The sequence below is a fragment of the Cololabis saira genome, chromosome 13, assembly GCF_033807715.1.
Source record: "Cololabis saira isolate AMF1-May2022 chromosome 13, fColSai1.1, whole genome shotgun sequence".
NCBI lineage: Eukaryota > Metazoa > Chordata > Actinopteri > Beloniformes > Belonidae > Cololabis > Cololabis saira.
The window spans coordinates 47,410,712-47,423,783 of NC_084599.1; the positions used below are offsets into that span (position 1 = coordinate 47,410,712).

The following is a 13,072-nucleotide window of genomic DNA, read 5'->3' on the forward strand; positions in this document are numbered from 1 at the left end:
TTTCTCTTTCAAAAGCGTTACCGTGGCGACGCTAGACGCCAAAAAGCGCGCCCACCCTTCATCTGATTGGTTCGACAGAAAAAACTTTGTGCCTCAAGCCCCATAATACGGTTTGACGTACATGAACGAAAATCGGTACACACCTGTATCATGTCGCAACTAAAAGAAAAGTCTCTTGGCGCCATGGCCGAAACCGAACAGGAAGTCGGCCATTTTGATCATTCTGAATTAATTGCGTAATTTTGGAGCAATATATGCCATTCCTTCGAGAGTTAATTCAGCCCGAACCGTATCGTGAACCCAGATGTGTTATACATCAAAATGTGCGTCTCCATCTTGCGACTACACGCATTACTTTTCTCTTTCAAAAGTGTTACCGTGGCGACGCTAGACGCCAACAAGCGCACCCCCCCTTCATCTGATTGGTCCATATTTGATAGTTCCCCAAAAGTCACCAAATTTGGCATGCAAGCCAGGCCTGGCAATAAATTTGATATTTCATGGTTTGCATTAATGGGGGTGGCAAAATGACTCAACAGCGCCCCCCGGAAAAATTTGTGCCTCAAGCCCCACAATACGGTTTGACGTACATGCACGAAAATCGCTACACACCTGTATCATGGCACAACTTAAAGAAAAGTCTTTTGGAGCCATGGCCGAAACCGAACAGGATGTCGGCCATTTTGAATACATTGTGTCATTTTGGCGAAATTTATGCCATTCCTACGGAAGTTAATTCAGCCCGAACCATAACGTGCCCCCAGGTGTGTTATACATCAAAATGTGCGTCTACATCCTGCGACACCACGCATTACTTTTCTCTTTCAAAAGTGTTACCGTGGCGACGCTAGACGCCAAAAGGCGCGCCCCCCCTTCATGTGATTGGTCCATATTTGATAGTTCTCCAAAAGTCACCAAATTTTGCATGCAAGCCAGACTTGGCGATACATTTGATATTTCATGGTTTGCATTAATGGGCGTGGCCTTAATTAGCCCCTTCTTCTGATTGGTTGTCCCTTTTTTTTGCTATAACTTTTGAATGGTTTGACATAGGAAGTCATGGGTGGTATCATGGGACTCTGTAATGAGTTCTTAAGCTTTGTTGGCCTTAATTAGCCCTGCCCCTTCTTCTGATTGGTTGTCCCGATTTTCTGCTATAACTTTGGAATGGTTTGACATAGAGAGTCCTGGGTGGTGTCATAAGGTTCTGTATGGAGTCCTTGACCTTCATTGGCCTGAATTAGCCCCGCCCCTTCTTGTCATTGGTTGTCCCTTTTTTCTGCTATAACATTTTAATTGTTTGACATAGGAAGTCGTGGGTGGTGTCATGGGACTCTGTAATGAGTCCTCAAGCTTCGTTGGCCTTAATTAGCCCCGCCCCTTCTTCTGATTGGTTGTCCCGATTTTCTGCTATAACTTTGGAATGGTTTGACATAGAGAGTCGTGGGTGGTGTCATGGGATTCTTTATGGAGCCCTTGACCTTCCTTGGCTTAAATTAGCCCCGCCCCTTCTTCTGATTGGTTGTCCCTTTTTTCTGCTATAACTTTTGAATGGTTTGACATAGGAAGTCGTGGGTGGTGTCATGGGACTCTGTAATGAGTCCTTAAGCTTCGTTGGCCTTAATTAGCCCCGCCCCTTCTTCTGATTGGTTGTCCCGATTTTCTGCTATAACTTTGGAATGGTTTGACATAGAGAGTCGTGGGTGGTGTCATCAGATTCTGTATGGAGTCCTTGACCTTCATTGGCTTGAATTAGCCCCGCCCCTTCTTCTGATTGGTTGTCCCTTTTTTCTGCTATAACTTTTCAATGGTTTGACATAGAGAGTCGTTGGTGGTGTCATCAGATTCTGTATGGAGCCCTTGACCTTCACTGGCCTGAATTAGCCCCGCCCCTTCTTCTGATTGGTTGTCCCTTTTTTCTGCTATAACTTTTGAATGGTTTGACATAGGAAGTCGTGGGTGGTGTCATTTCTGATATGCTTATGGGGGGCGCTGGCCGTGAGTGCGAGGGCCCGTTCATTGCTGCTTGCAGCTTTAATTATTATTATTATTGAGTGATATTGTGCGATATTGATGCCTCTTGTGTTTTGCACTATCCCCTTTGCTGCTGTAATCTGGAAATGTCCCCTCTGGGGGACTATTAAAGGATTTCTTATCTTATCTGTCCCTTTAATCCCAACAACATGCTGTATGTGGCTGTGGCAGCAGGATTCACAACTTTTCCAACTTCAGTCAGAGAACAAACCTCAGATACTCCAGTCTGCAGTCTGGACTCTCCAGAAACCCACACAGCTGCTTCATATCTGAATCCTCCAGGTCGTTGTTACTCAGGTCCAGATGTTTCAGATCGGAGGGGTCGGACTCCAGAGCTGAGACCATAGAAGAACAGTTGATCTCTGACAAAGTGTAGCGCTCGGACCTGAAGAAAGAATAAAACACAGATAAAATGTAGATGAGCGTTTTCTCAGTTGTGTGGGTGGCGAACACTGGATCATCACAGTAAGAAGGTTTGTGGTTCAAATCCCGGCTCGGTTCTTTCTGCCTGGAGTTTTCATGTTCTTCCCTCATGTTCCATCAGAAACTCCACAGTTCAGAAACACATCTGTCAGGATTCTTGATGCTTCCACATTAAACGCAGGACTGAGTGAGATACCTAATCATCTATTTGATTAGATTATAATTTTGAATAACAGAGAACAGAGTACTATGTTTACTATCAGGAATGTGGTAACAAAGTACTATAAAATAGTTGTGAGTACTCTGATTACTATTGGTGGACCATGTAGACCATGTAGATCCTGTATGTTGGGAACACAGGACTGGACTTTGACTGGTTTTGTTGCTGTGATCAATTTCAATATTTACAAATGTTTTGGCCTTTTTATCATGATTGTTAACAATACTCCTCAGCTGTCGGGGTAGCCCTGTCTCTCTGGGAAGGTTAGCCTCTCCCCGAGTGGGGGTTGTGGGCCTGGAGGGCGTGGACCTCTTGCCCCCGCGATCGGCCCATGCCGGGTGGCTGGTGCTCGGCTGGGTGCTGGTGCATCACCGTGGGTTTCCTGGCTGTCTCCTGATTTTTACTGAATTAATTGGTAAATTCCTCAGTAAAATAAGAATTTGGTCACCTCCAAACAAGCAAGGTTTCCAGCTTTCACAGACCTGTAACTTCTTCTTTAAGAGGCTCCTCTGTCCTCCACTCGTTACCTGTATTAATGGCACCTGTTTTAACTGGTTACCAGTATAAAAGACACCCGTTTTAACTGGTTACCAGTATAAAAGACACCTGTTTTAACTGGTTACCAGTATAAAAGACACCTGTTTTAACTGGTTATCAGTATAAAAGACACCCGTTTTAACTGGTTACCAGTATAAAAGACACCCGTTTTAACTGGTTACCAGTATAAAAGACACCTGTTTTAACTGGTTACCAGTATAAAAGACACCTGTTTTAACTGGTTACCAGTATAAATGACACCTGTCCACAACCTCAAACAGTCACATTCCAAACTCCACTATGGCCAAGACCAAAGAGCTGTCAAAGGACGTGAGAAACAGAATTGTAGACCTGCACCAGCTGAGAAGACTGAATCTGCAATAGTTAGCAGCTTGGAGTGAAGAAATTGTCAAAGGGGTGGTTCTTAGCGGTTTGATACTACAAGAACCAAAGTCCCCCAGGAAATAATTTTGTTCCGTTCTTCGAGGGTGAGCAGCGCTTAGTAACCCACAAACAAAACAGGGGTGCAGCAACAAACATTTATTGCGCAAAGACTGTTATAAAATCAACGGTGGGGAAAATGTCACTTAAAATGGGAGAACTGTTTCTTAAAATGGCCAATCCTTAAAAGGTTAAAAAGGTTAAAAAATGAACAGTCACAGTAATTCCGTTCCGGGCTCCTTGTCCTCTAGCGCCCCCTCTGGAAGCATCGGCAGTCAGGCCCACGCCAACAGGGATCCCCGGTCCGGTCCGAGTCCGCCGGGGGCTCCCCAACCACCTGGGCCCCCGTGGGCCTTTGTCCATCAGTCCATCCTCCTCAGTCCATTCTCTGCACATTCTCCGTCCATCCCCTGTGCATTCTCTCCCTTGAATATCTAGGGGGAAGGGAACCCTCCCCTGGTCCACCATTGGTCTAGGGGGGCCAGCCTGCAGTGGTCCATTGGCTACTGCAGCTGTCAGTCAGGATTCAGTTCCTGCCTTGATAGTGTTCAGCTGTGTCTAATCAACTCAAAAAAAGGTAATTGCATGTCAAACTCAAAAACACAGAAAAAGTTACATTTCAAACAGTAACTAAACAAAGCAACAAAACATGCATGCAAATAAAAATGCTTAACACAACAATTCCAACACAATAAAACAATTAAACACAGCCTGACACTCAGCATGACAAAATGAACTGTGGGAGCAATTATTAGAAAATGGAAGACATACAAGACACTGATAATCTCCCTCTATCTGGGGCTCCAAGATCTCCCCCGTGGGGTAAAAATTATCACAAGAACGTTGAGTAAAGATCCCAGAACCACACAGGGGACCTAGTGAATGACCTGCAAAGAACTGTGTTTTCCTGTTTCTCTCACCTACCAACAACCCTAACCCTAACCAACAATCTAGCTAAGGATTAAACTTTTAAAGAAATCTGAGTATACATGCGCGAGAAGACAATCAATTATTGAGTGAGGTGCGTTCGACTCCGGGACACTAGGTGGCACCACATAGACTTTCACGTTGGCCTTCTTCCGGTACAATTAGTAAACAAGCGTGAAGGAGGACAACATTGAAAATAAATGGAAAACTAGTGATGCAGCAACTCTGTAAATTTCATAGAAACCTGATCATGTTGCTGGTAAGATGCAGCAATGTCTCCCTCTTCTTCTGTTATCATGTTGTTGTGATGCCTGACTGTTATTATTCCTGCAGCTCGACACTTCCCGAAGGGGGAGCCCAGCGTCAGTCAGTAGCTCGGCTAAGCGTGGGTTGTGTATACATGCCAAAAAACTTGGATTAAGGTGGATTATCTGGCACTAAAAGCTCGATCTCAAGAGCTGCAGTTCAGTTCGACTACAGCCTGGCTAAGGTGTGTACAATTAAAAATTTGATATAGGTCGGATTAAGACAACAATTCGACTTTCTCTTCTTTTGCATGTTAATGTACTGACTGGGTCAATTCTCTGAATCAGTTTGCTGTATGTTTATGGAACCTGAATCAAATCCAGAAAGTGATGGCGGTCAGACTGCAGAACCTACAGAACTGCTGCCGGAAGCTTGTCACTCATGAGTTCTGAACTAACGACCTGCTGACTGAGAGCTGTTGGATGACGTCAATGTGGATTTAATCAATCCTTTTACTTTACAATATATTAACAGTTTGGAAGGTGTACATGCAATCAATGTGCAACAATGCTGAACCTTTTGTTGGTCTGTTTACTAGCTGAGTTAAAGGTTATCTTTGACATAACTTGACTTATGACTTAAGCCCTTTGCTCCTCTAGGGTGCATAGGCCATTGACAAATGTCCTCCATTTCACTCGGCTTTTAGCTGTTCTTTCGATGAGGCCGCTCTCTACCATTTCTGCCTGGGTGCTTCTTCTCCAGCTGTTCCTGGGGCGACCTTGTTTCCTCTTTCCTTGGGGGTTCCACTTCAACGCTTGTCAGGTGGTGTTTGTCGCCAGTTTTCTGAGGGCGTGACCAATTCAATTCCACTTTCTCTTCCGGATTTGTAGGTCAATGGGATCCTGTCTTGTTCTTTTCCACAGATCCACATTGCTTACTTTGTCCCTCCACCAGATGTGGAGGATTCTTCTGAGGCAGGTGTTTATAAATGTCTGTAACTTGTGCGTTGTAAGTGTTGTTGTTCTCCAGGTCTCGGCTCCATACAGCAACACCTGTTTCACACTAGAGTTGAACATGCGCATTTTGGTGTTTAAGGAGATGTTATTTGAGCTCCAGATCTTCCTGAGCATGTTGAACACCACTCTAGCCTTGTTGTTTCTGCTTTTGATGTCAGCATCTGTCCTTCCGGTGAAGTCCACAACATTACCTAGGTAGGTGAAAGATTGTACCTCCTCCAGAGCAGTGTTGTTCATAAGGATAGGGTTGTCGGTTACCTGTGTTTTTGCTATATTTGGGTTGTGACCGAGTTTTATTGCAGTTTGTGAGAGTCTGTCCGTTTTCTCTTGCATCTGTGTATGTGTATGTGAAAGGAGAGCTATGTCATCCGTAAAATTGACAGTTTTCTGTTGCTTAATTGCAGCTTTTATTTAAGCTTTTGTTGGTCTGTCACACTTGATTCTAAGTGGTATCCTGGCCTTGGGGATATCTGGCTGTTCTGCTGGTGGTGGCCTGTTCAGAATCTCTTTGAAGTGCTCTACCCATCTTTTGAGCTGTTCTTCTGGGGTTCAAAGCAGTTGGCCGTTCTTGTCTGCTATTGGTTTGTTGCTATGTCGGTATGTTCCAGACAGCTTCCTTGTGATGTTATACAGTTCCTTCATGTTCCTTTGAGCCGCTGCAAGTTCTTCCTCCTTGGCTAGCCTCTCTATCTGCGATCTTTTGTCCCTCCTGATGTTCTTTTGCACTTCTTTATGACACCTATTGTACTCCTTTTGTGCAGAGGCTTTTTCTGCTCTGGTTCTTGAATAGGGCTTGGTCACCAAGGTGCATTCTGGGACGCGGCAGCCGTGTTGGCAGCCTTGTGAGTGTAAACAAACCGCAGTGTAGTAGCACTAAGTGAACAGACGGAATGCAAAAAAGATGTTAAAATGCTGGAAAGGAACTGAAATTTACCGGGATACCTTAAACAAGGAAGCCAGGGACTGGAATATGGAGTAAATAATGATTATTAATAGTTTGGATCCATATGAAATCCCTGATAAAGAGTGGAGCTCCTCGTTGGAGCTCTACTCTTTAGTAAGGATTTACTGCCGTAGTTCTGCACAAGGCTACCTAGTTTAGGAGTGTTTGGCAGCTGCTTTGGTAAATGTTTGACTCGCCATGTGTTTCAATAAATTAGTATAATAGTACAACATACAGTACATGTTTTGTATTACTCTTACTTTTTTCTTTTTTGACTGCTGTATTATGCGGAAGAGGCTCCGACGCGTGAGCAATATTTTTGTTTTCCTCGTGGGATTATTTTTTTCCTCTGCAGCTACAAATAGAGTTAATATTTTTTCCTCAACAGACTAATTTTATCTGATTGGGGTTAATCGCACCGCAGAGAGCTTCCAGTTTGTTCATGTACATGAGGTTTCTTCAGAACAGTCAAGGGTCTGTTATGGTGTTCCACAGGGTTCGGTGCTAGGGCCAATCTTGTTCAGTTTATACATGCAGCCGTTGGGAAGTATAATCCAGAATCACGGCATACACTTTCATTGCTATGCTGATGATACGCAGCTCTATTTGTCTATGAAGCCGGATGAAACAGAACCGTTAGTTAAACTTCAGGCATGTCTTAGGGACATCAAGGACTGGATGTCCAGAAATGTCTTGCTTCTAAATTCAGATAAAACAGAGGTTATCATTCTTGGTCCAGAGCATCTTAGGAAGGGATTAGATGGTGTTGCGATGGCTTCCAGTGCAACTGTGAGAAACCTTGGTGTTGTTTTCGATCAGGATTTGTCATTTAAAACATATGTTATTCAGGTTTGTAAAATAGCGTTTTTCCATCTCCGTAATATTGCAAAAATTAGGAAAATCCTGTCGCAGAGTGATGCAGAAAAACTAGTTCATGCGTTTGTATCTTCTAGACTAGATTACTGTAATGTGTTGTTAGCAGGATGTCCAAGTAATTTGCTGAATAGGCTCCAGCTGATCCAGAATGCAGCAGCACGAGTGCTGACAGGAATCAGCAGGAGAGACCACGTCTCTCCAGTGTTAGGGTCACTCCATTGGCTACCTGTAAAATTCAGAATCCAATTTAAAATTGTATTACTTGCGTATAAAGCCCAAAACGGCTTAGCTCTGCATTATTTACAAGACCTGATAGTGCCTTATGTTCCTGGCAGAGCTCTCCGCTCCCAGGGTGCAGGTTTACTCGTAGTTCCTAGAGTATCTAAATATAGATTTGGAGGGCGGGCGTTCTGCTATCAGGCACCATTACTATGGAACCAAATTCCAATCCGGGTTAAGGAGGCTGACACCACCTCCACCTTTAAAACTGAACTTAAAACCTTTCTGTTTAGTAAAGCCTATAGTTAGTGTTTAGTAAACCTCTAGCTGGTGTTGGTAAATCTCTAGGTAGTGTAAACTCTAGTGTGTTAGAGTCAGTAGTCATAGTTGCAGCTATATAAGATGTTGAACGCACTGAAGAAATCCAAGAACATGATCCTCACAGTGCTCCCAGGTTTCTCCAGGTGAGACAGGGCACGATGTAGCATGACGATGACGGCATCATCCACCCCAATGCCAGGTTGGTGTGCAAACTGTAGTGGGTCCATAGCTGGACTCACCATGGGGGGAGATGTTAGAGGAGCAGCTGCTCCAGGGCCTTCATCAGGTGGGATGTCAGAGCCACCGGCCTGAAGCTGCTGAGGTCCTTGGGGTGCGGGTTCTTGGGCACAGGTACCACGCAGGATGTCTTCCATAGTGGCGGTTCCCTCCCCAGCCTCAGGCTCAGGTTGAACATGTGTCCAACAATCCCGCACAGCTGGTCTGCACAGGACTTCAGGAGCCTGGAGCTGATACCGTCTGGACCTGCAGCCTTCCTCGCGTTCATCTTCCTGAGCTGATTCCTCACCTGGAGGGTTGTGAGGGACAAGCTGGAGCAGGGGGGGTGTGTATCAGAGGTAGTGGAGGGGGGTGGGGGGTAGAGCAGAGAGCAGGAACAGTGGAGGGGGTGTGGGGGGTAGAGCAGAGAACAGGAACAGTGGGGGGTCGGATGTGGGATGGGCTTTGTTGTTTTGGGAGTGGAGGTGGAGCTGGAGGTGAAGGTGTCGATGACAGTGGGGGGGCTGTTGTTGAACTGAAGGAGGAGGAGGAGGGGGAGGGGGGTGTCCTGTAGTGGCAGATGAAAGGGGTTGCAGCAGTGTGAACTGGGTTGGGGGAGGGGGAGAAGACTGATCAGATATATTGAAAAACAAATTTAGATCGTTCACCCACTGTTGGTCCGCCACCCCCTGCCTGGGGGTCTGGTTTTTTGTGGCCAAAGACGGTTTTTAAACTTCCCTGATGTTGTTCTGCTGCAGTTGTTCCTCCATCTTCCTTCTGTAGCAGTTCTTCCCCTCCCTGATCCTCCTTCTCAGTTCCTTCTGAGCAGTCCTCAGCTCCTCCTTATTTCCTGATCTAAAGGCCCTCTTCTTCTCCTTCAGGAGAGCCTTTATGCCAGGATTTATCCAGGGTTTGTTGTTGGAAAAACACCTTACCGTCCTGGTGGGTATGGTGTTTTCCACACAGAAATTGATGTAGTCTGTGATACAGTCAGTGAGACCATCAATGTCCTGCCCATGAGGGTCACAGAGTTCCACACAGTTGTGTTAAAACAGTCCTGCAGAGCTTCTTCAGCTTGGCTGGACCATCTCTCCACTGTGCGGGAGACAGCTGGTTCCCTGTGCACCAGGGGTCTGTACACAGGCAGGAGATGAACCAGGTTGTGGTCTGATCTACCCAGGGGGGGGAGTGGTGATGAGGTGTATGCCTCCTTGGTGTTGGCATAAAAAGGTCCAGTATTTTATTGTCCCGGGTGCAGCATGTTACATATTGGGTGAAAGTTGGCAGAGTGGAGGACAGAGAGACTTGATTGAAGTCCCCAGAGATCAGAATGAGAGCCTGCGGGTGTTGTCTGCAGCCTGCTGGTGACTGAGTTCAGGACATCACATGCTGCATCACAATTAGCAGAGGGGGGAACATACACAGCCTTCATAATAACATGCATAAATTCCCGCGGCTGTCATGGTTTCCCAGTGTAGTTTTTTATTTTAACTCACTCCCCTGTCTTTCCAGATCCTGCCACCCTAATCAGCCAGAAATCCACTCATTCCCTTCACCTGTGCTTCCCCACCCAGCTCCACACCTGGTTTCCCTCATCAGCAGTTCCCCTCATATACTGGCCCATTTCCACCTTCTAGTTTGCCAGATTGTCGTGTGCTTTTGCCCCGCTTTCCAGCCTTCCTGATTTCTGTCCTGTTCTTGCCTGCCTGCCTGTCTGTAACCCTGCATGACTCCCGGTTTTTGATTTTTGCCTGCCCCCTTGGACTTGTTTGCCTGATCTGCCAGGTCTGCCCGGTTTGACCCCTGCCTGTCTTTGACCAGTATTAAAGCCTCACGGACTCTGATTCTGTTTGGTGTCGTGCATTTGGGTTCTCTGTCTTTGAGCCGTGACAGCGGCAGATAATACGGCCTCATACTAACGGCCAGCAGCTCAATGTCCCTGCCGCAGTGTTGTTCTTTCACAGTGATGTGCCCAGGTTTGCACCATCTCTCATTCACAAACACCGCCAGGCCCCCTCCTTTCCTTTTACCGCTCTCTCTCGTCCGATCCGCCCGCACCAACTTAAATCCGTCCAGCTCCACCACTGTGTCCTGGGTCGCCGTAGTTAGCCATGTTTCAGAACAAGATTGTAATAGTTAGTCTCAAATATAGCTTGGTGGTAGATATGCTGCTATAGGCCTATGCTGCAGGGCACCGACATTATCCACTGGACAGTCGGTGCCTCTCACCCTTCTTATCCTCTCCTTTTCCCTGCCTCTCTTCTCCCTTTCCATTTTTATTTATTATAAATATCTCATAGCTATCGTTTTTGTCCATCGTACCTGTAGTTTCTTGTGCCGGCCCCCCCTTTTTTCTCCTTTGTGCATGTTTGCAGGCCGGAGCCTCGGGAGCTGCGTTCTGGCCTGCAGTCCCGGCCCCCCCCCCATCCCGGTCATCCCGTTGCTGCTTCCATCTGCCTGCTGTGTGCTGCTGACATCCCCGACTCCCCCAGTCTGGCCTTCGGCAGGAGGGTCCCCCCTTATGAGCCTGGTCCTGGTCCAGGTCCTGGTCCTGGTCCAGGTTTCTTCCCTCCTAAAGGGGAGTTTTTCTTGCCACTGTTTGGCTTAAGGCTTTTCTCCCACTATGGGAGTTGTTACCTGCCATTGTTTATGTAATAATTGCTCGGGGGTTTATGTTCATGTTTATGTTCATGTTCTGGATCTCTGGAAAGCGTCTAGAGACAACATTTTTTGTATTAAACGCTATAAAAATAAAATTGAATTGAATTGTCTGTTATGTGTGGCGCTGCTGCAGCTACAACACAGCAAAGGGTTACCATGGTTACAGAATAACGGACAGTAACGATTACAAGTAAGACACAACGAATAGGGAGCACGTCTGTACACAGTACGCAGTGATCCAAAGAGCAGCTCAGGTAGCTTCCAACATGGGGGCTCCACCAGGTAATGACGTCAAGACGACCAAGCCCTATTGTTCACTGTTTCTTTCAGCTCTCTCCTCTGCTGAATTATGTTGAGGGTTTCTGGTGTTTTCCATTCCTTGTGTTTTTGGGATCTTCTCCCCAAGACCTCGTCACAAGTTGAGCTCCAAGCAGCTTTTAAGTGATCCCACTCCTCATCTATTGTCATTCCTTCCTGCATTCCTAACTGTAGCTCTATGTTTTTCTTTGAGAGGGTATACTTGAACTGCTCTGTCACTTGAGCATTGCTGAGATCTTTTCAATCTTAACTTGAATTTCCCTACCAGGAGATGGTGATCTGAGGCTGCTCTGCCCCTCTTCTTTTGCTAACATCTTCCATGGCTCTTCTGAACATTTTGCTGATACGGATGTGATCAATTTGGTTTTCTGTGACATGGTCTAGTGACACCCAGGTTGTTTTGTGGATTGTTCTGTGGGGGAATACACTACCTCCAATTACTAGATTATTGTTTACACAGGTCTCTGCAAACATCTTGCCATTTTCATTAATTTGCCCTACTCCATGCTTTCCCATCAATGCTTCACTTAGCTTTGACATAACAGTGACGACTAAAATGTTTTGTTTTGAGTGCTCTGAAAAACTACTGACTATTTTCAGTCATGTGCCACTTAAAATGCAGCAAGATCATTTTAAAAGATGAATATATCACTCAGTTTTTAAACATTAAGGGCCAAATCCACAAAAGGATTGCGCGGCTTTTGCGGCCGCTAAACCGGTGCAAATGAGACAAAAAGAGAGCGTCTAATTCACAAAGCACCCGCAAAAGGCGAATTGCTCCACAAACTGCGCTGCCAAGCAAATAGTGGCAGTCTGCGCCGGTGCCATTTGCATGCATGTAAATTAGGTAATATTCATACATTCGGCGCAAAATTGCCCCCTTTCTATGCAAATAAGCCTCATTGCAAAAAGCGCCTAATTCATAAAGGCCAGCGCTATTTGCCACACGCAAAAATAGTGGAGCAAATACCGTCTTTCAGAAGCGTGTGTTAAACTGCGCGCAAACTCACTACTCACTCCCCATCTCTCTGTTTCTCTCTCTCTCTTCAATGTCATTCAAGCCTGTGTGATACTGAATGATATTAAGGGTGAAATCTACATTCAGACATGACTGTAGACAATCAGATCAAGTGGGGTTGTGGACTTATCGGATTTAAAAATAAAAGTAACAGGACGGAGTTCAGGATTCATCCATACATAAGGGGCTGCTTTATTACAAACAATTCCACCATATAAACATATAAATCTAGAATGTGTGTGTTTAATAGCTGACCTGTAGGTGTGTGTAGCAAAACAAAGAACATGAATTACCATTAGATCCTGATCTGATCCCGATCCAGTGTTAATGAAGTTACCGGTGCTGTGCCTTGTGCGTAAATGCGCACAGCCTCTTAACATTTGACATTTCATTAGCTTATGTCATACAGACACTATCTATCTATCTATCTATCTATCTATCTATCTATCTATCTATCTATCTATCTATCTATCTATCTATCTATCTATCTATCTATCTATCTATCTATCTATCTATCTATCTATCTATCTATCTATCTATCTATCTATCTATCTATCTATCTATCTATCTATCTGCATGCGAAATACTAGAAGTACAAATACGTGAAAGTTGAGGCTGTTGTGCTCTCTGCAGTTTTCATTAGGGACCAATCTGTG

At 45.3% G+C, this 13,072-nt stretch overlaps 1 protein-coding gene across 2 annotated transcripts in view; it reads right to left on the reverse strand.

Annotated features, from left to right (window-relative positions):
- The window catches only part of LOC133458738 (protein NLRC5-like), a 145,858-nt gene that overhangs the window by 77,395 nt on the left and 55,391 nt on the right, over window positions 1-13,072 (reverse strand). For both annotated transcript variants that reach the window (XM_061738942.1, XM_061738941.1), the window contains one exon: window positions 2,246-2,419. In XM_061738942.1, the coding sequence (XP_061594926.1) occupies window positions 2,246-2,419 (174 nt within the window). The remainder of the gene's footprint in view (window positions 1-2,245; window positions 2,420-13,072) is intronic.